The sequence below is a fragment of the Nerophis lumbriciformis genome, linkage group LG28, assembly GCF_033978685.3.
Source record: "Nerophis lumbriciformis linkage group LG28, RoL_Nlum_v2.1, whole genome shotgun sequence".
In the NCBI taxonomy this organism is placed as follows: Eukaryota; Metazoa; Chordata; class Actinopteri; order Syngnathiformes; family Syngnathidae; genus Nerophis; species Nerophis lumbriciformis.
The window spans coordinates 400,638-427,529 of record NC_084575.2 but is presented as its reverse complement, the minus strand read 5'-3'; the positions used below and the strand labels follow the sequence as shown (position 1 = coordinate 427,529).

The 26,892-nt window shown below is 40.5% G+C and overlaps 4 protein-coding genes and 1 non-coding gene across 7 annotated transcripts in view; all 5 read left to right on the top strand.

Moving 5' to 3' along the window:
• LOC140680201 (uncharacterized) overlaps nucleotides 1-26,892 on the top strand; it is a 194,826-nt gene that overhangs the window by 36,247 nt on the left and 131,687 nt on the right. The gene's annotated exons all lie outside the window — the stretch shown is intronic.
• LOC133570631 (uncharacterized) overlaps nucleotides 1-26,892 on the top strand; it is a 682,377-nt gene that overhangs the window by 575,049 nt on the left and 80,436 nt on the right. The gene's annotated exons all lie outside the window — the stretch shown is intronic.
• Nucleotides 1-26,892, top strand: part of LOC140680202 (uncharacterized) — an 83,188-nt gene that overhangs the window by 13,444 nt on the left and 42,852 nt on the right. Inside the window, exons 4-5 of one of the 3 annotated variants that reach the window (XM_072916646.1) lie at nucleotides 4,314-4,486; nucleotides 5,616-5,808. The exons of the other annotated variants lie outside the window; for them this stretch is intronic. Coding sequence (XP_072772747.1) covers nucleotides 4,314-4,486; nucleotides 5,616-5,657 — 215 coding nt within the window. The 3' untranslated portion in view covers nucleotides 5,658-5,808. Of the gene's footprint in view, nucleotides 1-4,313; nucleotides 4,487-5,615; nucleotides 5,809-26,892 lie in introns of those variants that run through there. 3 annotated transcript variants of the gene reach the window in all.
• LOC133570716 (uncharacterized) lies at nucleotides 4,679-5,633 on the top strand (the record flags this gene model as incomplete). The annotated part of the gene is made up of 1 exon (XM_061923409.2): nucleotides 4,679-5,633. A coding segment is annotated over one exon (783 nt), but the record flags the coding sequence as incomplete, so codon positions are not given.
• Nucleotides 14,408-14,480, top strand: trnav-cac (transfer RNA valine (anticodon CAC)). Its single transcript has one exon. It is a non-coding gene; the product is annotated as a tRNA-Val (tRNA).

Genomic DNA, 26,892 nt, shown 5'->3' with positions numbered 1-26,892 from the left:
TCTGTGTGAGCCAGAGGATGATGTTGTCTCCTCTGGCCTTCAGCATCTCTGCTGTGATGGTACATAAGCCAGGGGCTTTTCCATTCTTGAGTTTCGTTAGGGCTGCTCTGACTTCAGCTGGAGAGACAGGGGCGGTGGAGCAGTCCGGGATTGTGGTGGTGTGGGTGGTAGGGGTGGGGTCTTCTGGGGCAGGGAGATGGTTGAGGAGCTCGCTGAAATGCTCCTTCCAGCGGCTGATGCAATCCGCTTCAGTGGAGAGGATGTTGCCAGCCTGATCCTTGACTAGGAAGCAGCGCTGGCGGGGGCCCGCTTTCCCTTTGCGGAGCAGGTTGAAAAGCTGCCGCAGGTTGTTGTTTTGGGAAGCCGTCTCCATGGCTGTCGCCTGGTTGCTCCAGAAGTTCGCCCTGTCGCGTCGAATAGGCAGATTGCGTTGGCTGTTGAGGCGTCGATACAGGTCCAGGTCTCCCCGCAGACGGGCTGCTCGTCTGTTATTCACGATATCTAGTGTGTCTTGTGATATCCAGGGCTTCTTGGTGGCAGGTCTCGTCCGCCCGATTGATTCTTTGGAAGCCTCAATGACCTTGTTTTTAAAGTGAGGCCATTCTTTATCAATCCCACTGGAGAGGGCATTGAATCGGTTTGCGATGGAACATCTGTACGTCTCCATGATGGTCGGGTCTTGCAGTCGTGAGGAGTCTAGCCTGGGGGAGGCATTAGTTAATGCCCCTGCCTTGAACTTCAGCCGCATGTCGGCTATCAGCAGGCGGTGGTCGGTGTTACCAAGCTGTGCACCTCTGAAGACACGGCAGTTGGTGATGGATGTTTTCCAGCGGCGGGATATGAGGATGTGGTCGATGGCTTTCTTTGTTTTTCCATCTGGGCTGTACCAGGTCCAATGATGGATCCGCTTCCGGGGAAACCAAGTGTCGGCGATGCAGAGGTTGGTGGCTCTGCACAGATTAAGCAATCGTTGGCCGTTATCATTGGTGGTGCTGTTGATAAAGATGGGACCTGTTACTGCCGGGAGGGTGAGGTCCTGGGTGGAGATTGTAGCATTGGCATCTGTGAGGACGATGACAATGTCATGAGGGGGGGCTGCCAGGATGGCGTCATGTAGCCGGTCGTGGAAGGTGTCCTTTGCCTGGTCTGGGGTGACATCAGTTGGGCTATAGGCGACAATAACTGTCATCTTCCCATGTTGGTGTAATAGACGGACAGAGAGCAGTCTATCACTGACTGGTTTCCAGCTGATGATTGACTTCCTCCGGTATAGCGGGATGGCTAGGGCTACGCCGTAGAGGCCTCTACCATCATTTGGGCCACTCCAGAGAAAAAGGTGGTCGCCGGCGGTGGTCTCTCCAGTACCGCGCCAGCGTGACTCGCAAAGGCCAGCGAGGGTAATGTTGTAGTTGGAGAGTTCACGGGAGAGAAGTGTTGCATAGCCGGGGCGTAGGAGTGTTTGGACATTCCAGCAGGCAATGCGGGTTTTGTAACGGAGATCCAAATGTCGTAGTTCGAGGGCATGCAGGGGTCTGTTGCCAGGGTAGTCCGTCCGGTTAAATCTAGTTGCTCTGGTTGGATTCGTAACTGTTTAGTTTTCACCATGCTGGGTAGTTGGCCCTGCGATGGCTAGTCAGCTGGTGGGGCTGCCACCTTACAGCATGCTGACAGGCTGTGAACCCCTTACGTATGGCAGGGGGTTCGGCGGAAGCTGCTCATTAGTGCCATCCTGGTGCCGTGAGCCCCCCGAAGGTTACAGGTTCACCATGCACTGAGCCCAGGCAGGCACCAGGTAGGTTTAAGCTGTCGCACCTCGTCAAGGTTACACAGTTCCTTGTCCTGGTGGAGTGAGGCCCCCAGGACAGCGACAGCGGCCCCCAGGACAGCGACAGAACAAGTAGGAAGAAGCAGAGCTTATTTAATTCTACCCCTTTTCTTTTACATAACAGTTGCGAACACTTTTGTTCACTTCCTGTTCTCAATGTGTTCACAATATACTCCATAAGTAATCACAATAAAAATAAATAAATAATAATGAGTGAAGTAAGTTATATTTCATATGGTGAGATGAGTAAGATGATGTAGAAAATGAATAATGGATGAAATAAATTGAGAATGTTTATCTTCTTCTTTGTACTTTGTAAACACTTTAAGTGTGAAGAGTTTCTTGAAGTGGATCATATTAGTACATTGTTTGATTGCTTTGCTTCATCCATTCCATCATTTAATTCCACATACTGATATACTGAAGGTCTTAAGTGTTGTACGTGCATAAAAATGTTTTAAATTACATTTTTCTCTAAGATGATATTTCTCATCTTTATTTGAGAATTGTTGTACATTCTTGGCTAGCAGGTTATAGTTTGCTTTGTGTATCATTTTAGCTGTTTGCTAATTCACTATGTGGTGGAATTTCAGTATTTTTGATTCAATAAATAAAGTGTTTGTATGTTGTCTATAACATGATGTATTATTATAACTGATCTTTTTTGTAACACAGTTAATGAATGAAGTGTACTTTTGTAGTTATTTCCCATATTTCTACACAATAAGTCAGATATGTAACACTAGTGAGCAGTAGAGAATATGAAGTCATTTTTGTCCCAGGACTTATTTTGCTTTATTCATTATTGCAATGTCTTTTGCCACCTTATGTGGTATATTTTTTACATGAGATTTCCAGTTCAATTTATCATCTGTTATTACACCCAAAAATCCGGTTTATTTTACCCATTCAATGTCTACTCTGTCCATTTGGACTTCTCCTGTAACCAAATAGCATTATTTTACTTTTACTGAGACTCAAAGATAGTCTGTTTTTGTCAAAGCATCTTTTTAATGTGTTCATTTCTTCTGTTATTATTTGTATTATTTTCTGTGTGTTCTCTCCTAAACAGAAAGCAGTTGTGTCGTCTGCAAATAAAACTAACTAAGTCCTTTGTAACTTTACAAATGTGGTTTATATAAAGATGAAACAATCTTGGTCCCAGTATTGATCCCTGGGGTACACCACAAGATATATCTAGCCGTGTTGACATATTTTCACCCATCTTCACATATTGCTTCCTGTTGGTTAAATAGCTTCTTACCCAGTTCAAGACCAACCCTCTGATGCCATATCCTTCTAGTTTTGTTATAAAAATATCATGATTAATTGTGTCAAATGCTTTAGTTTAGTCCATGAATACTGTGGCCGCACATTCTTTACCATCTATTGCATTGCTCATTTCCTCTGTTATTTGGATTAATGCTATCCATGTTGAGATATTTGCTGTGAATTCTGGTGTGTAGTTAGTAAACTGGTGTATGTCTCCATTCTTATAAATTGGTACGACTTTTGCAATTTTCATTTTGTCAGGGAATTTGCGGGTTAGAAATGATACGTTGCTGATATATGTCAGAGGTTCTGAAATGTCTTCTATAACCTTTTTTATGGTTACCATATCTATTCCATGACAGTCGGTTGAGGTCTTGGATTTACAATGTTTTACGATTTTGATTATTTCTTCTTTAGTCACGTTCTTAAGAAACATGGAATTGGGATTTCTGTCTATGAGCTCACTCAAGTCCTCAACTGATCCATCATCTGCATTTGGAAATCTTTGTTCCACATTTTTTCCAATATTAACAAAGTAATCATTAAAACGTTCAACTATTTGGTTCATATTGTCATTTTTTGTATTTCCATGTAGAAAGTACTGGGGGTAATCTTTCTTAGCAGCATTTTTAATGATGCTATTTAGGATGCCCCATGTTGCTCTCATGTTGTTTCTGTTCTTCTTTAATAATTGTCTGTAGTATTCCTTCTTACATGTTCCTAGTATACCAATTAGCTTGTTTTTATATTTCTTATACTTATTTTCTGCCTCTATAGATGTCTGTGTTATTAATATTCCATATAATGTCTTTTTTTTGTGACAAGCATTTTTCAGTCCTTTTGTCATCCATGGTTGGTTGTTTTTCTTTTGCTTCTTACTAACTTCTTTCCATGGACAACATAAACATTGATATTATACATGTGGGCCAATATATATATATATATATATATATATATATATATATATATATATTTATTTATTTATTTATTTATTTATTTATTTGATGTGGCAAGCTACTTTTGCAGTGTAGCTTGTAGTGTAGCGTGCTCCAATTCTCTGAGGATAGCTTAGCTCCATTTAATTGAGAGTAACTTGTAGCTTAGCTTACTACATTGTCCAGGTAGCTTGCCCATCACTGTCTATTTGGCCTAGCTCACATGTCAATAGTTTGAATACTGCAAACTTCAATACAGTAACACCTCATTTGTTCTGCAGACGTCCAGCGGGTGTCAGCGGGGAGTCATGAAGAGGAGTGGCACACCAGTGTGGGACAGAAGGAGCTACAGGCCCCCTCCCACATTAAAGAGGAGCAGCTTCATGATGAAGATGAAGCTCAGTCCTTACAGCTTCATCACAGTCAAAGTGAGGAGAACAGAGGGGCGGAGCTTGTAAGTCAACACATCACAGAAGCTGATGGAGAGCATTGTGAAGATATCAAGTCAGAACCAGACAGCATCTTTGCTCCACTGTCAGACATGGACCACATGATGTCACACTCTTCTGATCACAGTGACCACATCCAAAAACCTTTGGAGAGTAAAAATGACTCGAAAGGTGATACGAGACATCACACTAACAACAAACACTTCTGCTCTGAATGTGGGAAATCATTTAGAAAGAAGAGTCATTTTACAGTACACATGAGAACACATACTGGAGAGAAACCTTTTACTTGCTCTGTTTGTAAGAAAAGTTTCTCCACTAAGCAAAGCATGACCACACACATGAGAACACACACTGGAGAGAAAGCTTTTACTTGCTCTGTTTGTAAGACGAGTTTCTCCATAAAGCGTAACATGACCACACACATGAGAACACACACTGGAGAGAAACCTTTTACTTGCTCTGTTTGTAAGAAAAGTTTCTCCACTAAGCAAAGCATGACCACACACATGAGAACACATACTGGAGAGAAACCTTTTACTTGCTCTGTTTGTAAGAAGAGTTTCTCCACAAAGCCACACTTGACCACACACATGAGAACACACACTGGAGATAAACCTTTTACTTGCTCTGTTTGTAAGAAGAGTTTCTCCAGAAAGGAACAAATGACCATACACATGAGAACACACACTGGAGAGAAACCTTTTGCTTGCTCAGCTTGTGCTAAAAGATTCAACATAAAGAATGACATGATATTACACATGAGAACACACACAGGTGAGAAACCTTTTACTTGCTCTGTTTGTAAGAAGATTTTCTCTAGAAAGCAACACATGACCACACACATGAGAACACACACTGGAGAGAAACCTTTTTCTTGCTCAGCTTGTGCTAAAAGATTCAACACTAAGAATGTCATGATATTACACATGAGAACACACACTGGAGAGAAACCTTTTCCTTGCTCAGTGTTAGAATAATTATGTATATAGTAGCACACTAACTTTAGTATCCTTAAAGTCTGTTGCTTTAGTTATTAGTTATTGTGCTTAAGTTAGACTTTTGTATTCGTGCAAGGACAAAAACTTCTTGTCTGAGGGGTGGCCTCAGCCGCAGATGTTATCTTTGTTTTAGCCCGCTAACAGCCAAGGACTTCAAGGACCTCAACGAAGATAAGACGACAACACGCAGATGAAGCAGAGACTTTAAGGACCTCAATGAAGATAAGATGACAACACGCAGACGAAGCGGAGACAAGGCGAAATCACAAGGCCCCCACCACATTCTGTCACGTATTGTGCGTCCTGGACCTGCTTTGCATAATATATGTGACCACTCCTTTTGGAGGCGGCCTCAGTGATGTTGACTGTGGAACTCTTGAATAAATAGAGTGACGCGGGAGCTGAACCTTAGAGCGTAGGGCGAGACTGTGACTAAGTGTGCAGCTCCATGTGTTCTCCTCATGAGCTGAATTGAACTCTGTCTCTGCATGATTCTTTGCTTCTTGTCTGATGAATATATGTCATCAGTGTTTGAACCTGACACTCAGCTTGTGCTAAAAGATTCTACACTAAAAAGGAACTATTATTACACATGAGAACACACATAGGTGAGAAACCTTTTACTTGCTATGTTTGTAAGAAGAATTTCTCCAGAAAGCAAATCATGACCACACACATGAGAACACACACTGGAGAAAAACCGTTTAGTTGCACTGTGTATGATAAGATGTTCAGGTTTAAGTATCAGGCCAGTAGACACAAGTGTGTAACAGTCATGGAAGCTGCAGGGATTTAAAAACACTTAAAGGGGAACATTATCACAATTTCAGAAGGGTTAAAACCATTAAAAATCAGTTCCCAGTGGCTTATTTTATTTTTTGAAGTTTTTTTCAAAATTCTACCCATCACGCAATATCCCTAAAAAAAGCTTCAAAGTGCCTGATTTTAATCATCGTTATATACACCCGTCCATTTTCCTGTGACGTCACATGATGCCAACACAAACAAACATGGCGGATAGAACAGCAAGCTATAGCGACATTAGCTCGGATTCAGACTCGGATTTCAGCGGCTTAAGCGATTCAACAGATTACGCATGTATTGAAACGGATGGTTGTAGTGTGGAGGCAGGTAGCAAAAACGAAATTGAAGAAGAAACTGAAGCTATTGAGCCATATCGGTTTGAACCGTATGCAAGCGAAACCGACGAAAACGACACGACAGCCAGCGACACGGGAGAAAGCGAGGACGAATTGGGCGATCGCCTTCTAACCAACGATTGGTATGTGTTTGTTTGGCATTAAAGGAAACTAACAACTATGAACTAGGTTTACAGCATATGAAATACATTTGGCAACAACATGCACTTTGAGAGTGCAGACAGCCCATTTCAGGTGCGCTAAGAACATATATTTTTCCAGGATTTCAGCACTCAGGTTAACCATACCTAAATAGACACAAAATACTGCATTACACAAGACTACCCGAATGTACTCGAATGATTGAAAAAAATTAATGTTTTTAAGCTAAATTATTGGTAAACACAGTTTATGTATAATCATTTACGTAAAATCATGAGTAATGAATAAAGTTTTCATTAATTAATATATTCTGTAGACATACCCTCATCCGCTCTCTTTTCCTGAAAGCTGATCTGTCCAGTTTTGGAGTTGATGTCAGCAGGCCAGGGAAGCTAGGGTCGATATTCTTCTCTTGATCCTCTTCGGTGGCATAAGGGACGGTGTGAGCCAAGACATCCAGGGGGGTTTAGCTCGCTCGTCTGCGGGAACAAACTGCCGCCATTGCTTGCCGTGCTACCGAGGTCCTTTGTCCCTGAATTGCTCACACACTCTGGCAGATTCAATGGGGGTCTGGCGGCAGATTTCTTTGACTTTATGGTTGGAAATGCATCTGCTTTGAGTGTCGCAGGATATCCACACATTCTTGCCATCTCTGTCGTAGCATAGCTTTCGTCGGTAAAGTGTGCGGAACAAACGACTGACCATTTCGTCGGCTTTCCCCACACCCTCGTATTTTGAACAAATTTCGTCCAATTTCTTGCCACTTTGGCATCTTTGGGCCACTGGTGCAACTTGAATCCGTCCCTGTTCGTGTTGTTACACCCTCCGACAACACACCGACGAAAGTGAGAAAATGGCGGATTGCTTCCCGATGTGACGTCATCGCTCTGAGAGCAAATAATAGAAAGGCGTTTAATTCGCCAAAATTCACCCATTTAGAGTTCGGAAATCGGTTATAAATCGGAAATCTCTTAGCTTAATTTTCCAAACTGCACACACTCAAGGGATCAATGAAAATGTATAAAATCAAATACAGTGGTAGCTCAATTTACGAGCTCTAATTGTTTTAGGACAGAGCTTTTTTGCAGGAAAATAGCCATACCTTTAAATTAGTGGTAAAAGTGCAATATACTAACCCAGTTTCAGAATGATTTCCCTGTTAAAATCTTACAATTAATGAAAATTTTTGATGAAACTTGATTTTTCGGGGCTTGTTGGTCTAGTGGTATGATTCTCTCTTAGGGTGCGAGAAGTCCCGGGTTCAATTCCTGAACAAGCCCTTAACAGTGATTTAAAACTCTTAGCTCAAATTTCCAAACTGCACACACTCAAGGGATCAATGAAAATGTATAAAATCAAATACAGTGGTAGCTCAATTTACAAGCTCTAATTGTTTTAGGACAGAGCTTGTAACCCTTAGTTCTTTTTTGCAGGAAAATAGTCATACCTTTAAATTAGTGGTAAAAGTGTACTATACTAACCCAGTTTCAGAATGATTTCCCTGTTAAAATCTCACAATTCATGAGATTTTTATCTAAAATTATATTTTTTGGGGCTTGTTGGTCTAGTGGTATGATTCTCGCTTAGGGTGCGAGAGGTCCTGCGTTCAATTCCTGGACAAGCCCTTAACAGTGCTTTTGAAACCTCAGCTCAATTTTCTAAACTGCACAGACTCAAGGGATTGATTGATTGATTGATTGAGACTTTTATTAGTAGGTTGCACAGTGAAGTACATATTCCGTACAATTGACCACTAAATGGTAACACCCCAATAAGTTTTTCAACTTGTTTAAGTCGGGGTCCACTTCATATATATACTATCGTCATAATACAGCCATCACACAAGAGAATCACATTGAATTATTTACAATCTGGGGTCTGGAGGGGGGTGGGTTTGGTTGTTATCATCAGTCATCAACAATTGAGAACAGAGAAATGGATATTGAAACAGTGTAGGTCTGACTTGGTAGGATATGGACAGCAAGTAGTGGGGAGAGAGAGAGAGAGAGAGAGAGAGAGAGAGAGAGAGAGAGAGAGAGAGAGAGAGAGAGAGAGAGAGAGAGAGAGAGAGAGAGAGAGAGAGAGAGAGAGAGAGAGAGATGAGAGAGAGAGAGAGAGAGAGAGAGAGAGAGAGAGAGAGAGAGAGGAGAGAGAGAGAGAGAGAGAGAGAGAGAGAGAGAGAGAGAGAGAGAGAGAGAGAGAGAGAGAGAGAGAGAGAGAGAGAGAGAGAGAGAGAGAGAGAGAGAGAGAGAGAGAGAGAGAGAGAGAGAGAAGGGAGGAGAGAGAGGAGAGAGAGAGATTCTGAACTCGGTTAAGAGGAAGAACGTTTGAAATGCGGGCTGCGACGGACCAAACATGCTACACTGAATTAATGATAGCCAATATGAGGCGATAGCATTGATTATCAGTAATTTACATTAGTTTAAACAAGAATGGCTTGAAAGTTATGTTGCAAACGTGGCACACGTTTTAACTACAAACTTTTTTGCAAAATTAGAGAAAGACATGGGCTGTACAAGAAAACCCTCAAAAACCTGTGCCCGAGTCAAGATTTCGTCCCTGGGTGGTTTTGAACCACCATCCTCTCAGTTAACAGCCGGACGCGCTGACCGATTGCGCCACAGAGACTTACTGGTTTACATGATTAATTACTCCCCAAAAAATTATAAAATCTCATGTTACGATGTCCCGATGTCATTGTCTTTGGATTAGCGTAACTAGAAGTACACTGCTTCAGCCTTCGGCGAGTCCAATATGCCTTTTGGGTGGAATGCCTGCGTCTTGCGGTTGTCACAAACATTGCTTTTGTCCCTTATGAATATTAGTTAAAATGTAATAAAAGCAACAGAATGCATTGGCCGGGAATCGGACCCAGGTCTCCCGCGTGGCAGGCGAGAATTCTACCACTGAACCACCAATGCCTGTGGAGTAAAAGAGGTTTCTGAACTCGGTTAAGAGGAAGAACGTTTGAAATGCGGGCTGCGACAGACAAAACATGCTACAAAGTAGAACACATTCTACGTGCACAAGGGATTTAACAACATCCACAAAAGGTAAGAAATGCAATGCAGCTAATAACAGCAATAAGACTAGCGAGCACCATGTTTTCCATTGGCCGAAAATCAACTTGTAAGTCTTGATAAAGGTCTGCAACCTGCAGCAGTTTCCATGGTGTAGTGGTTTTCACATTCGCCTCACACACGAAAGGTCCCCTGTTCGAAACAGGGTGGAAACAAGGTCTTTTTACTTTCCTTCTTACCTCTATAAATGAGCAAGGAAATACATGATAGCAAGGTCCTGTGTTTCATCATAAAGTAGTTTGCAACATAGCTGACCACCTCATGTACAGCCGAGCACGCACAACACCAAATTTAGAGGGTTCTCATATAGGCAGACCTCAGGCTTCAACATCATGAATGCTGGGTTCCATGAAAATGTCACGCACAAACCTGTGAATTTCTCATTCGTTCAAGTCACTGTATTCTCAGGGCTTTCAATGGATTGCAACTGTACTGTTTAGATTGACTTATAAGATGTTTAACCTCTCTTTTAGCAGGAATCATAGGTGTAATTCCCAAAGAGTTAGAGAAGACAGCTGCAGTCTGAATGAGTGTTGGCCTTGCTTTCAAATTAAGAACCAGTCAAATAGTCACCTGAAACCTAAATCATAGCAGAGGATGGTTTCGATCCATCGACCTCTGGGTTATGGGCCCAGCACGCTTCCGCTGCGCCACTCTGCTGTCTTAAATTACAAAGTGATTTGGAACCCATCTGAAGTAGTGTTTCTTTTTGAGTCCTGGTTCAATCCACATTTAAAATGGCATTTTTTTGAAGAAAACATTGCAGTAAGTTGAAAGTTATGTTGCAAACGTGGCACACGTTTTAACTAGAATTTTTTTGCAAATTTAGAGAAGGACATGGGCTCAAAAATGAGGCGATAGGCAACTCTATCCACATTTAAAATGGCATTTTTTTTTAAGAAAACATTGCAGTAAACATCAAACTCTGTGGATCCATTGGGATTTTATTCAAAATGAATAGAATTTGGCTTGCATTCATGTGGTCTGAAAACAAACTGAGAAAGTGTTACAGAAAAAACATCAAGACACTGACGGGATTTGAGCCCAACATCTCCTATTTAACAAACAGGCACCTTGACTGACAGCTACAGCGCCTGGAACAGCATGGGATTTCAACAAGATGTCTATAACCCTACACTGAATTGATGATAGCCAATTTGAGGCGATAGTATTGATTATCAGTAATTTACATTAGTTTAAACAAGCATGGCTTGAAAGTTATGTTGCAAACGTTTTAACTAGAAACTTTTTTGCAAATTTAGAGAAGGACATGGGCTGTACAAGAAAACCCTCAAACCCCTGTGCTCGAGTCAAGATTTTGTCCCTGGGTGGGCTTGAACCACCATCCTCTCAGTTAACAGCCAAACGCGCTGACCGATTGTCATTGTCTTTGGATGGACGTAACTAGAAGTATACTGATTCAGCCTTCGGTGAGTCCAATATGTCCTTTGGGTGGAATGCCTGCGTCTTGCGGTTGTCACAAACATTGCTTTTGTCCCTTATGAATATTAGTTAAAATGTAATAAAAGCAACAGAATGCATTGGTCGGAAATCGGACCCGGGTCTCCCGCGTGGCAGGCGAAAATTCTACCACTGAACCACCAATGCCTGTGGAGTAAAAGAGATTTATGAACTCGGTTAAGAGGAAGAACGTTTGAAATGCGGGCTGCGACGGACCAAACATTCTACACTGAATTAATGATAGCCAATATGAGGCGATAGCATTGATTATCAGTATTTTACATTAATTTAAACAAGAATGGCTTGAAAGTTATGTTGCAAACGTGGCACACGTTTTAACTAGAAACTTTTTTGCAAATTTAGAGAAGGACATGGGCTGTACAAGAAAACCCTCAAACCCCTGTGCTCGAGTCAAGATTTCGTCCCTGGGTGGGCTTGAACCACCATCCTCTCAGTTAACGGCCGAACGCGCTACCCATTGCGCCACAGAGACTTACCGTATTTTCCGCACTATAAGGCGCACCGGATTATTAGCCGCACCTTCAATGAATGGCATATTTCATAACTTTGTCCACCAATAAGCCACCCCGGACTATAAGCCGCGCCTACGCTGCGCTAAAGGGAATGTCAAAAAAACAGTCAGATAGGTCAGTCAAACTTTAATAATATATTAAAAACCAGCGTTCTAACAACTCTGTTCACTCCCAAAATGTACGCAAATGTGCAATCACAAACATAGTAAAATTCAAAATAGTGCAGAGCAATAGCAACATAATGTTGCTCGAACGTTAATGTCACAACACACAAAATAAACATAGCGCTCACTTTCTGAAGTTACTCTTCATTCGTAAATCCTTCGTCTTCGGTGTCCGAAGTGAAAAGTTGGGCAAATGTGAGATCCAAAATGGCCGGCTCCGTCTCGTCGAAGTAATCGGAGTCAGTGTCACTGTTATCCAGCAGTTCTGTGAATCCTGCCTTCCGGAAAGCTCGGACCACAGTTGTGACCGAAATATCTGCCCAGGCATTTACGATCCACTGGCAGATGTTGGCGTCGTCTGGCGCTGTCTCCCTGTCTTAGTGAAGGTGTGTTCGCCTTCTGTCATCCATTGTTCCCACGCAGTTAGCAGTCTAGCTTCGAATGCCCTGTTGACACCAATATCTAGCGGCTGGAGGTCTTTTGTCAATCCACCCGGAATGACGGCGAGTATTGAATTAAGCGCGTAAGTGTGTCTCTTACTGTGATGTTATGAGCTAGCAAATATAACAACTACACTACCCAGCATGCAACGATAGTTACGAGCATGCGCGGTAGCCCTGAGAAGCGTTGTTGTATGCTGGGAGTTCGAATGTGGTTATGAGCACGCTGTGAGAAAACGTTGAGAACTCAGTTAACACGCCTCGTCTGCATTATTTATAATTAGACAGACAACACACTTAATAGGAGCCATTTTGGGGTCTTTACATAAACACACAAATGGAAATGAAACGTCACATATCCCAGCATGCACCGCGCGCTTCTTCTTCTTCCGGGGGCGGGTGGTTGCTTACAGTACAAGAAGAAGCGCTTCCTGTTCTATGGGGGCGGGTGCTTACCTTGGCGGTTGCTTGCGTAGAAGAAGAAGCGCTTCCTGCTCTACCGGGAAAAAAGATGGCGGCTGTTTACCGAAGTTGCGAGAACGAAACTTTATGAAAATGAATCTTAATATTTATCCATATATAAAGCGCACCGGGTTGAAAGCCGCACTGTCAGCTTTTGAGTAAATTTGTGGTTTTTAGGTGCGGCTAATGGTGCGGAAAATACGGTACTGGTTTACATGATTACTTACTCCCCCAAAAATTATAAAATCTCATGTTACGATGTCCCGATGTCATTGTCTTTGGATTAGCGTAAGTAGAAGTACACTGCTTCAGACTTCAGGGAATCCAATATGCCTTTTGGGTGGAATGCCTGCGTCTTGCGGTTGTCACAAACATTGCTTTTGTCCCTTATGAATATTAGTTAAAATGTAATAAAAGCAACAGAATGCATTGGCCGGGAATCGGACCCGGGTCTCCCGCGTGGCAGGCAAGAATTCTACCACTGAACCACCAATGCCTGTGGAGTAAAAGAGATTTATGAACTCGGTTAAGAGGAAGAACGTTTGAAATGCGGGCTGCGATGAACCAAACATGCTACACTGAATTAATGATAGCCAATATGAGGCGATAGCATTGATTATCAGTAATTTACATTAGTTTAAACAAGAATGGCTTGAAAGTTATATTGCAATTGTGGCACACGTTTTAACTAGAAACTTTTTTGCAAATTTAGAGAAGGACATGGGCTGTACAAGAAAACCCTCAAACCCCTGTGCTCGAGTCAATATTTTGTCCCTGGGTGGGCTTGAACCACCATCCTCTCAGTTAACAGCCGAACACGCTGACCCATTGCGCCACAGAGACTTATTGGTTTACATGTTTATTAAAGCGCACCGGGTTAAAAGCCGCACTGTCAGCTTTTGAGTAAATTTGTGGTTTTTAGGTGCGGCTAATGGTGCGGAAAATACGGTACTGGTTTACATGATTACTTACTCCCCAAAAAATTATAAAATCTTATGTTACGATGTCCCGATGTCATTGTCTTTGGATTAGCGTAACTAGAAGTACACTGTTTCAGCCTTCGGCGCTGTCCAATATGCCTTTTGGGTGGAATGCCTGCGTCTTGAGGTTTTCACGAACATTGCTTTTGTCCCTTATGAATATTAGTTAAAATGTAATAAAAGCAACAGAATGCATTGGCCGGGAATCGGACCGGGGTCTCCCGCGTGGCAGGCAAGAAATCTACCACTGAACCACCAATGCCTGTGGAGTAAAAAAAGTTTTCTAAACTCGGTTAAGAGGAAGAACGTTTGAAATGCGGGCCGCGACAGACAAAACATGCTACAAAGTAGAACACATTCTACGTGCACAAGGGATTTAACAACATCCACAAAAGGCAAGAAATGCAATGCAGCTAATAACAGCAATAAGACTAGCGAGCACCATGTTTTCCATTGGCCGGAAATCAACTTGTAAGTTTTGATAAAGGTCTACAACTTGCAGCAGTTTCCATGGTGTAGTGGTTATCACATTCGCCTCACACGCGAAAGGTCCCCTGTTCGAAACAGGGTGGAAACAAGGTCTTTTTACTTTCCTTCTTACCTCTATAAATGAGCAAGGAAATAAATGATAGCAAGGTCCTGTGTTTCATCATAAAGTAGTTTGCAACATAGCTGACCACCTCATGTACAGCCGAGCACACACTACACCAAATTTAGAGGGTTCTCATATAGGCAGACCTCAGGCTTCAACATCATGAATGCTGGGTTCCATGAAAATGTCACGCACAAACCTGTGAAATTTCTCATTCATTCAAGTCACTGTATTCTCAGGGCTTTCAATGGATTGCAACTGTACTGTTTAGATTGACTTATAAGATGTTTAACCTCTCTTTTAGCAGGAATCATAGGTGTAATTCCCAAAGAGTTAGAGAAGACAGCTGCAGTCTGAATGAGTGTTGGCCTTGCTTTCAAATTAAGAACCAGTCAAATAGTCACCTGAAACCTAAATCATAGCAGAGGATGGTTTCGATCCATCGACCTCTGGGTTATGGGCCCAGCACGCTTCCGCTGCGCCACTCTGCTGTCTTAAATTACAAAGTGATTTGGAACCCATCTGAAGTAGTGTTTCTTTCTGAGTCCTGGTTCAATCCACATTTAAAATGGCATTTTTTGGAAGAAAACATTGCAGTAAACATCAAACTCTGTGGATCCATTGGGATTTTATTCAAAACGAATATAATTTGGCTTGCATTCATGTGGTTTGAAAACAAACTGAGAAAGTGTTACAGAAAAAACATCAGGACACTGACGGGATTTGAGCCCAACATCTCCTATTTAACAAACAGGCACCTTGACTGACAGCTACAGTGCCTGGAACAGCATGGGATTTCAACACGATGTCTATAACCCTACACTGAATTAATGATAGCCAATTTGAGGCGATAGCATTGATTATCAGTAATTTACATTAGTTTAAAAAAGCATGGCTTGAAAGTTATGTTGCAAACGTTTTAACTAGAAATTTTTTTGCAAATTTGAGAGAGAGAGAGAGAGAGAGAGAGAGAGAGAGAGAGAGAGAGAGAGAGAGAGATCAGAAGGCATAAGAAAAAGTATCTACATTTGATTATTTACATTTGATGATTAAGAATGAAAGAGTTAAAGACTTGCTTCAACAACACTACTTTGCAACAAAGAAATGCTATAAACAAAAAGCTGCTACATGCGTCTTGTCATTTTATCTGCAGTGTTTACAATTAAAACTGACTTCTTTTCAATTTGGACTCAAAACTCACGTTTTCCAGTCTTCGTCAAAAGGCCACCCTTCAAAAGTTTTGAACCTATTCTCCCAAAAGTACATCGTAAATGTTTCACTTTCGTTAAAAAGCTCCATTTGGGCTTGATTTAAAAGCCGGATAAAAGTTGTAAAAATGGCAAAAATAAAACATGCAAAGCGAATTGAAATATGACAGTTTTCTTGAAAATGTTTTGATTGGATAGTTTTCTTCTTCATGGTTGAGCCACACAAGTGCTGGTGCGGCCTACGCCACCTTGTGGTTGTCTTGCCCAACTGTTGAAGAAAAACATGTAAATACTACAACTAACATTTGATGCAATAAATCAAAGTCCCTTTATTTTGCATACTGAGAGACAATATCAATAATTGTATGATGGAAACTCCTCATGAACGCTACTTCCGCTTCCTAGTCTAGCAACACAACGCCATCAAGTGCTTGATTGGCGTCAACATTGAAGTAACAACAATACTATAGTTTAAGTATTTCAAACAATAAATCAAAGCAAAATTCTTTCTTTAATCTACTAATATGAGTTGTAATGATCAGTTTATTCTCCAGAGGAGTCAATGTGTCAAGCATAATAACATCACATCCTGTATGCCATATCAAAATAAAGACAACACCACAGTAAGAGACAAAATAAAGACTTGATGACCGCTAAATGCAAACTGCTATTGGTCAGAATTTGAGGCGCGGGAAACAGTGGTGGTCTCTCTTCCGCTGTAAATAAAGATGGAAGGAAGGAGTTTGCTTATTTATCACAGTGGTGTATTGTGAAAGTGGGCTCCTTACTACGGAATCATGTCTTTCTCAGTACCGGAGACAACCAAGTGTATGTCTTTAACTCCCAGGACAGAAATCTGAAGGCCACTATTAGATGATACACACACCATTTGGCATTTGTTTCCGCATGTAGCGACAAACTGCTTCTCTCCGCCTCTTCCCTTTTCAAGGTTGGGAAAAGACTTTTCTTGCTTCATTTGTTTGTGTGGTGGTAGAAGATGATGCCCTCTCAGTCTCTGCAGCACATTGACAAGTCAGGTGGGAAGGCTTTTTGTCCAAAACAGTCCAAGAGCCTTTACATGCTTTTTTTGTCCCAACTGAAGCACGCCCAAATAGCCAGGACCAGGTCAAAGATTTTTTCTAAAAAGGGCCTTTTCTTTTCTCCCCCCCCCCCATTCCCGAGGCGGCGTTTAACGGTAAGGGGGAGAAACTTTTTTTGTTTTGTTTCTTTTTTACCTCAGAAAAACACGAAAAAAGATTGTTATCATTACCGATTTTAACATGGAAGAAAAGCTGGACTCAAGTCGAGCACGAAAACTTTTTTCCTGTCACCGAGCGTAAAGTCGGCAAAGTTGTTGGAGCCCCGCCCCCCCCTTACCACATTTTTCGAAAACGTTTCTTTTTTTTGGGGGCGAGTGAAGTTTTGTACAAATATTAAAAAAGAAGAGGAAAGAATGGCGAAGGACAGTCGTAAGGGGGGACCCCGGACCAAAGAGGAAAGGGGACCGTCGCAGGAGGGCCAACTTTTCTCACATTTGTTTTTTTTTTTCCAAACTCCTTCCATCAACCCCGACCCGGGATTGAACGGGCCGAAGGATACTTCCTGGTTTCGACGAGAGGAAGCAAATCGGCTGCAAAGAAAATGCAAATTAAAGCTTTTACATTGAAAACCCCGTCGCCGAAATGTTTTTCCGGAAAAAGATAAAGGAAAGAAGAAAGCGTCCTTTTGCAATGAAGTTTAGGATGAAATAGGCTGGCATCATCATTACCACTTGTGGTCCCCTCCAAGGTTTCTTCCATTCCAAATATCCACCGCGCCCAGCAAAAGCCTTCCATCTTTTCAGGACCAAAGCCTTGAAAACAACTCACATCTCTTTTTGGCATCTTACACACGTGACTTACACACAACATGTATCACGTGACTTACACACAACATGTATCACGTGACTTACACACAACATGTATCACGTGACTTACACACAACATGTATCAGGTGACTTACACACAACATGTATCACGTGACTTACACACAACATGTATCACGTGACTTACACACAACATGTATCACGTGACTTACACACAACATGTATCACGTGACTTACACACAACATGTATCACGTGACTTACACACAACATGTATCACGTGACTTACACACAACATGTATCACGTGACTTACACACAACATGTATCATGTGACTTACACACAATATTAGTATTTCCAACTAGGACTTTCCCTCATGTGTGTTGTGGCAAAATGTGAATGGCTGACAAAAATGTCTTTCCTTGGCGGAGGTCACTGAACCTCCATTTGTGTCTTGGTGTGTCCACAGTGGATTAGTAGGTGTGAGACAAACACTTTATCTTCCTGGTTGTTGTATCGCTACGTGTTTGACATTATTTAAGACTTTATGGTGCCTGGAAAAGGACAGTTTGCCTCTTCTGTGGTATTGATGAGATTTAAAGGAGTGTTGTTAGTCCCATGGTGATGTGATAAAACCTCTTTCTTGTTTGGAAGATACACACAATTGTAACTGTTATTTCTTCCTGCACATAATAAATATGTACAACGTGTTTGGATGTATTCATTTATGTAACATTGTCATTAAATGTAATATTGCCTGACAAAAAGTGATTCCACGTAATATTTTGATATTTACACATCGCATATTTGACTAGAATACCCTTATGAGCATTACATATATCAACATCAACTACCTACTGTACTGTTTACTTGTTGAAATACCCTTTTTGGAGAAAATATATACCCATATAGTTTATATGTCTATATATATATATATATATATATATATATATATATATATATATATATATATATATATATATATATATATATATATATATATAATATAAATATGTATAAGCATGTATATATATATATATTTTTTATATATACATATATATTATATGTTATATGTATTATATATTACTGTAACTTGTTCTTAAAAATAGTAGTTATTTTGTATGTCAAATTGAGTGTTTGTGTGTATATATGCATGTGTGTGCGTGTATATATATATATATATATATATATATATATATATATATATATATATATATATATATATATGTATATATATATATATATATATATATATATATATATATATATATATATATATATATATATATATATATATACACGCACACACATGCATATATACATATATATATATATATATATATATATATATATATATATATATATATATATATATATATATATATATATATATATATATATAAAACATTACACAAATATAACAAACAAATGTTCTCTCAGCACCAGCATGGAGCTGTGTAGCATTTGTCTGTGACAGAATGACATCACACTAAGACATTCAGTGACAGTTTTCCAGTGTTTATCAGTCATTTTTATTTACTTATTTAGAATTTTGGTACAGTAAAAACCTTTTAAACAAAGTGTTTGCAAGTGAAATTTTTCTGAAAGTTGTAGGTATATTCTTGCTATCGTTTACATTTTCAGAATGTATAATATTGTTTTTTAGAGAAATATCAGGTTCAAACACTGATGACATCTATACAAGACAAGAGGCAAATAATCAAACAGAAACAGAATTAAATTTGGACTCAATATTGAGGAGAAACATGGCGACTGTACTTTCTGTACAGTCTTCAACCACGCTCTGCCAAAAGATTGCACTCCTTCTTTATTTGACTTTCTACCCCCACCTGACCACAGCTGCTTCCAGAGGGAAGTGGGTCGTAAACAGCGTTGCCTTCGGTTACCGAACAGTTCAAAAGCAGAGGTTGTAAAAAAGTTAAAAAAAAGAGTTCCATAAAATAGTTCAAAGAGAGTTCCATAAAATAGTTCAAAAAGAGTTTGTAAAATACTTCAAAAAGAGTTCCTCTGGAAGTCGGGCAGATCCTGCCATCTGTCCGCTTTGAAGTCCCAGTGGAGTTTTACGAGCATTCTTCTTGGTACGTTTTGAAGACAGCCCCTGTCCTTTTGTCAGGAACACAATGTAATACAAAGTTTTTTGTGATAATTTAGAAACAATTATTTTAACAGAAATGTTTTGACATTTTGTTATTATTGTTAATATTGTCTGGAATCTATTTTTGGCAGCAGCAAAGTGGCCATTTGGGTAGTTTTTAGCTCTAAAAAGGGTATTTCAACAAGTAAACAGTACAGTAGGTGTTGATATATGTAATGCTCATAAGGGTATTCTAGTAGAATATGCAGAGATGAGATGTGTCAATATCAAAATATTACTTGAAATCATTTTTTGGCAGCAGCAAAGTGGTTGTTTTGGCATATTTTAACTTTGTAAAGGGTATTTCTACAGGTAAACAGTAAAATAGGTACTTGATTTATATACAGTATATGTAATGCTCATAAGGGTATTCTAGTAGAGTATGCAGAGATGAAATGTGTCAACATTGGCGTTGTTAGGCCTATTTTAGGAGGGCTCAAGCCCCCCTAAAATATTCTTAAGCCCCCCAGTGACCCGCGTCCGGGCGAGGGAAATCTGGGTTCCTTGTCAGTGTTCCTCATAGAGATCTTCGAGCTGCTCTTTGTCTGATCCCTCACCTAGGACCAGTTTGCCTTGGGAGACCCTACCAGGGGGCATAAAGCCCCCGGACAACATAGCTCCTAGGATCATTGGGACACGCAAACTCCTCTACCACGTTAAGGTGGCAGCTCAGAGAGGAGTATTCAGACTTCCATATATATTTAATTTCCTTAACGGCTTGCCATAATATATATATATATATATATATATATATATATATATATATACATATATATATATATATATATATATATATATAAATATATTATATATAAGCCAAATTATCCCGGTCCAGATATGACTTTAATTCAAGTAATTAAGTAATATTTCCAGGGCTTGAATTTACAACCATTTTAGTCACATATGTTCCCAAAATGTAATCTGTGCAACTTCAAAATATTTGGGAACAAACAATTATTGTATTGTGAGCAAAAGTGGTGGCATTAGCCTCTATGTTGTGAAGTAATAACATAGAGGCTAATGCCATGACTTTCATTGTGTTTCAGTGTATCTTGAAGGATCATGCAAGTCATTGTTTCTTGTTGATGCTGTCAACAAAATGTCATTGTTGTTGTTGTACTGAACACACATTGAAAATAAACCCACTGAAATAATAATAATAACAATGAATCATTTCTAAGTCTTTGTTAGACGTTTGTGAAGATTTGTGCTCGTGCGCTACGTTCGCTCGCATCCTGTGCATCTCCTGGGGGCTAAAATATATAAATACAGTGAGCGTAGAAATGAGTTTAACATTGGGGGGACATCAATTTATATCCCAAAATAGTGTTAGGACAAATAAATGATTACACAGTATCAGTATCAGTCTATGTTAAGCATTTTATGTAGCATTCCCATTTTACACTTTTTACTCAACTCTTGTGAAATATCCACTGTCATGTTACTCTTTATAGTTTATTAATTAGTCAATTAATAAAATATTTACTGAGTCCTGCTGCTAGTTCACTTTTTTTGTGGTGTCATTTTTCTAGCTGTTAAGAGAAGTATTTGATCTTAAATATATAAATAATCCTCCATATTTGCAGCCATAGTGATTCATTTATTCAGCAGAGCAATAAAACTTGGATCTGACAAAAAAGTAAACACAAATGTTGTCTTCGTCGCTGATAAAACATGATAGCAACATGCATCTGCTAGCTCATGATCGCCCCCACTTCTCAGTGTGGCGAGTTGGAGTACTACAAGAAGCACTCTAATACAGTGCTTAAATCTGTATTTTTAGTCTTATTATCAAAGAATAATGAGGTCACACTTATATTAAAACATTAATGCTAAGGTTTTGTCCAGTAGTGGGCCGGTGATGATGATGATGATGATGATGAAGATGTATCTGTGCAAGTGAACAATCGGATCCACAAGGGACAACAACCCTTTCCACAGACTACACACACACATCAGAAACAAAAATGTTAGAAGCCTACAACAATATATGTGAAGAAAACTTTAGGATTAAAAGTGAAGATGTGAGGTGAAATAAGTACAAATGCAGCAATAAAAACAAACAACTCCACTCACGATGGCTCTAAAGTTCAGTGATGTGTTGCTAACTTCAGCATTTTTCTTCTTTGTTGATGTTTTGCAGTAGTTAACATCCATGATGTAACAATGCTGCTAATCTACCAGAGTCCACATTTTGTTAACCATTTTATTCATTCATACTTTTAATTGGATAATAACATCAATAAAATGCAATGGAAAAATGTGTGGAAAAAACCCCAAATGAAACTAATAAGATGTCTTCTCTTCAAAGATGAGAAAAAAAAATGTAGCTACATATATAATATTCAATACATGCACACAACTTAAAAAGTAAGTACAGGACAACATATAAGACTAGAAGATGAGAAGCACTACATACAACATCAAATATACATTCTTATTAAACATGCTGTGTTTTTAAACTACATTTAGCACAATCACTGTGTGATGGCCATAGGGGTCCATCGAGGCGTATATATATATAATAAATATTGCCAGTCACAATTAACTTGTGCTCAGCTGGGAAAATAAATATATATATACTTATTATGTCATCCATGTACTTATTATAAACTGTTACAGGCGTATTAAATAATCATGTTACTATTAAATATGTAACATAATAAAATGTGGGGATATAAAAGGCATCCGGTGCTATCAGACCGGGCGGAAGTGGAAATTGAGGTCACAAACAACCTAGGAGCACCTGTCAGACCCAGCGTTTTTTGCTACGGAGCCACTTCATGGAAGAATCCTCATTCTTTACCTTTTTTGTGGACTTTCCATTGGCCTGTGGAGAACCGGGACAACAGAGACTTTTTCCAGGAGGACTTTGAGTTGGATACGCAGACGCGGTACCGAGAGTACGTAGCTGCGGCTTCCAAACATGTCATCGCTTGCACGTACGTGCGTGCCGCTATGTGCATGTCACGTACGCAACTTTGGGGACTTTGGGGAAATATATGTGTTATATGAACTTTGGGGAGGTGAACGGTACTTTGGGCTGTGGGATTGAGTGTTTTGTGCGGGTGTTTGAGATGTATTGGCGGGTTATATGGACGGGAGGGGGGAGGTGTTTGTTATGCGGGATTCATTTGTGGCATATTAAATATAAGCCTGGTTGTGTTGTGGCTAATAGTTATACATGTCTTGTGTTTATTTACTGTATTAATTATTTCCAGCTGAATATCAGGTCCCACCCGTGACTCCTTAATTTGCGTAGTGGCAGAGACACCAGGAGAACATGGGTGCGTTTGTTACAGCTGTTTAAGTGTTTTTAAATCCCTGCAGCTTTCATGACTGTTACACACTTGTGTTTACTGGCCTGATACTTATACCTGAACCTTTTATCACACACAGTGCAACTAAACGGTTTCTTTCCAGTGTGTGTTCTCATGTGTGTGGTCATGTTTTGCTTTCTGGAGAAACTCTTCTTACAAACAGAGCAAGTAAAAGGTTTCTCACCTGTGTGTGTTCTCATGTGTAATATCATGTCATACTTGGTGTTGAATCGTTTAGCACAAGCTGAGCAAGCAAAAGGTTTCTCTCCAGTGTGTGTTTTCATGTGTGTGGTCATGCATTCCTTTCTGGAGAAACTCTTCTTACAAACAGGGCAAGTAAACGGTTTCTCACCTGTGTGTGTTCTCATGTGTACTATCATGTCATTGTTAGTGTTAAATCTTTTAGCACAAGCTGAGCAAGCAAAAGGTTTCTCTCCAGTGTGTGTTCTCATGTGTGTGGTCATGTCACCCTTTCTGGAGAAACTCTTCTTACAAACAGAGCAAGTAAAAGGTTTCTCACGTGTGTGTGTTCTCATGTGCAATATAATTTCCTTCTTCGTGATGAATCTTTTAGCACAAGCTGAGCAAGCAAAAGGTTTCTCTCCAGTGTGTGTTCTCATGTGTGTGGTCATGCGTTCCTTTTTGGAGAAACTCTTCTTACAAACAGAGCAAGTAAAAGGTTTCTCACCTGTGTGTGTTCTCATGTGTGTGGTCATTGCATACTTAGTGTTGAATCTTTTAGCACAAGCTGAGCAGGCAAAAGGTTTCTCTCCAGTGTGTGTTCTCATGTGTATGGTCATTTGTTGCTTTCTGGAGAAACTCGTCTTACAAACAGAGCAAATAAAAGGTTTCTCTCCAGTATGTATTCTAATGTGTCTTGTAAAATCACTCTTCCATCTAAATGATTTCCCACATTCAGAGCAGAAGTGTTTGTTGTTAGTGTGATGTCTCGTATCACCTTTAGAGTCATTTTTACTCTCCAAAGGTTTTTGGATGTGGTCACTGTGATCAGAAGAGTGTGACATCATGTGGTCCATGTCTGACAGTGGAGCAAAGATGCTGTCTGGTTCTGACTTGATATCTTCACAATGCTCTCCATCAGCTTCTGTGATGTGTTGACTTACAAGCTCCGCCCCTCTGTTCTCCTCACTTTGACTGTGATGAAGCTGTAAGGACTGAGCTTCATCTTCATCATGAAGCTGCTCCTCTTTAATGTGGGAGGGGGCCTGTAGCTCCTTCTGTCCCACACTGGTGTGCCACTCCTCTTCATGACTCCCCGCTGACACCCGCTGGACGTCTGCAGAACAAATGAGGTGTTACTGTATTGAAGTTTGCAGTATTCAAACTATTGACATGTGAGCTAGGCCAAATAGACAGTGATGGGCAAGCTACCTGGACAATGTAGTAAGCTAAGCTACAAGTTACTCTCAATTAAATGGAGCTAAGCTATCCTCAGAGAATTGTAGCACGCTACACTACAAGCTACACTGCAAAAGTAGCTTGCCACATCAAAGCTACATTTAATATATATATTAGTATCTTAGTGACTTAGTGACTGTGTCACAAACCTGGAGGTAATGTTTGACTCAGATTTTAAGTTTGAAAAACAAATCAGCAGCGTCGTACAAAAAAGCTTTTATCAACTACGCCAAACAGCGAAAGTGAAACCGTTTCTGTCAGGACATGATCTTGAGAAATTAATCCATGCCTTTATCTTGACTGGTCTAGGCTACTGCAATACCCTGTATGTAGGCATTAGCCAGGACTCCCTCGCCCGCCTGCAGCTCGTGCAGAAAACTCTGCTGCTCGTCTGCTAACACAGACCCGCAGGTGTGAGCACATCACCCCTATATTAGCGTCCCTTCACTGGCTCCCTGTGCGATACCCAATACGTTTTAAACTCCTACTATTTGTTTTTAAATGCCTAAACAACCTCGTTCCAACATATCTCTCCGACCTCCTTCAGCCTTACTGCCCCACCCGATCCCTAAGATCAGCCGATCAGCTGCTACTCACGGTCCCTAACACAAGGCTGAAGCTTAGAGGTGACAGAGCTTTCGCCGTTGCTGCTCCCAAGCTCTGGAACGACTTACCCCTGAGTGTTAGACAGGCCTCCTGTCTTCCTGTTTTTAAATCGCTCTTAAAAACATACTTTTATTCCATGGCTTTTAACACTGAGTGATATCCATCCTGCTATGGCGTCTCACAATGCATATTTTCAAATATGTAAAAAAAAAGAAAGAAAAAGAAAGTCCAATGCTCATTTGTTTTTGTTTTTTGTTTTCCATTGTTTTCATTTTGTCATAATGTCTGTTAAGGCTACAGCACTGAATACAGTACTATAGCACATGCATGTTGTATGCATGCATGTGTGATGCATCATGTTGGATGCATGCATGTGTGATGCATCATGTTGTATGCATGCATGTGTGATGTATCATGTTGTATGCATGCATGTGTGATGTATCATGTTGTATGCATGCATGTGTGATGTATCATGTTGTATGCATGCATGTGTGATGTATCATGTTGTATGCTTGCATGTGTGATGTATCATGTTGTATGTTTGCATGTGTGATGTATCATGTTGTATGCATGCATGTGTGATGTATCATGTTGTATGCTTGCATGTTCCAAATGAACTCAAAGTCAAGTCAACTCAACTCAACTAACACTTGGGGGACATTCAAGCCACAAAATGCAAATGGAGTATTGTTGGTGTATTTTGGATGGTTATAGAGGACCTCCCATTGGCTCCATTGCAAGTGGACTTGTATTTATATTGTATTAGATGATATGTGGATGTTGTGCTTACTTGGACTGTGATGAAGCTGTGAGGACTCAGGTGCTTTGTCTTCATGCTCTTCAGTCTTCACAGAGACAACAGTCAGTGGAAACTTGCTGACATCATCCTCTTCCTGCCCTACAACACACTCTCCCTCCTCTTCCTCTTTAAAATAAGGGGGCTGTGGATCTTCCTTGTCCCCTTTAAAATGTGAGGGCTGTGGATCCTCTAAAGTGAAACTGTCCCCCTGTAGATGAGGAAGATATTCTTCTTGGTGTCCAATCAGCTGATGGATGTCTACAGGACACAAACAAAACACATTTTAACTCCTACATGCTAAATATTAAATTGTACATGAAGTATAGGGCTGTGGCTATTGAAAATGTTACTAATCAAGTGTTCTACTGGAAATGTTTTTGATTAATCTGGATAAAACATAGTGTTGCTTGGTTAAAGGGGAACATTATCACAATTTCAGAAGGGTTAAAACCATTAAAAATCAGTTCCCAGTGACTCTTTGATCACTCTGATTCGGCTCAGCTGCATACTTGCTGACCCTCCCAATTTTTCCGGGAGACTTCTGGATTTCAGTGCCTCTCCCGGAGCAAACATTCCCCGATATTCACCCGGACAACAACATTGGGGGCGTGCCGTGATGGCACTGCCTTTAGCGTCCTCTACAACCTGTCGTGGCGTCCGCTTTTTCACCATACTATCTGCGTGCCGGCCCAGTCACATGTTGTATGCGGCCTCTGCTTACCCACGTAAGTGACTGCAAGGCATACTTGGTCAACGGCCATACAGGTCACACTGAGGGTGGCCGTATAAAACAACTTTAACACTGTTACTAATATGCGCCACACTGTGAACCCACACCAAATAAGAATGACAAACACATTTCGGGAGAACATCCGCACTATAACACAACATAAACACAACAGAACAAATACCCAGAATCCCATGCAGCCCTAACTCTTCCGGGCTACATTATACACCCCCGCCCCCCAACCCCCCCAGTGCGTCGGTTGAGGTGGTGTTGGCCCTGCGATGAGGTGGCGACTTGTCCAG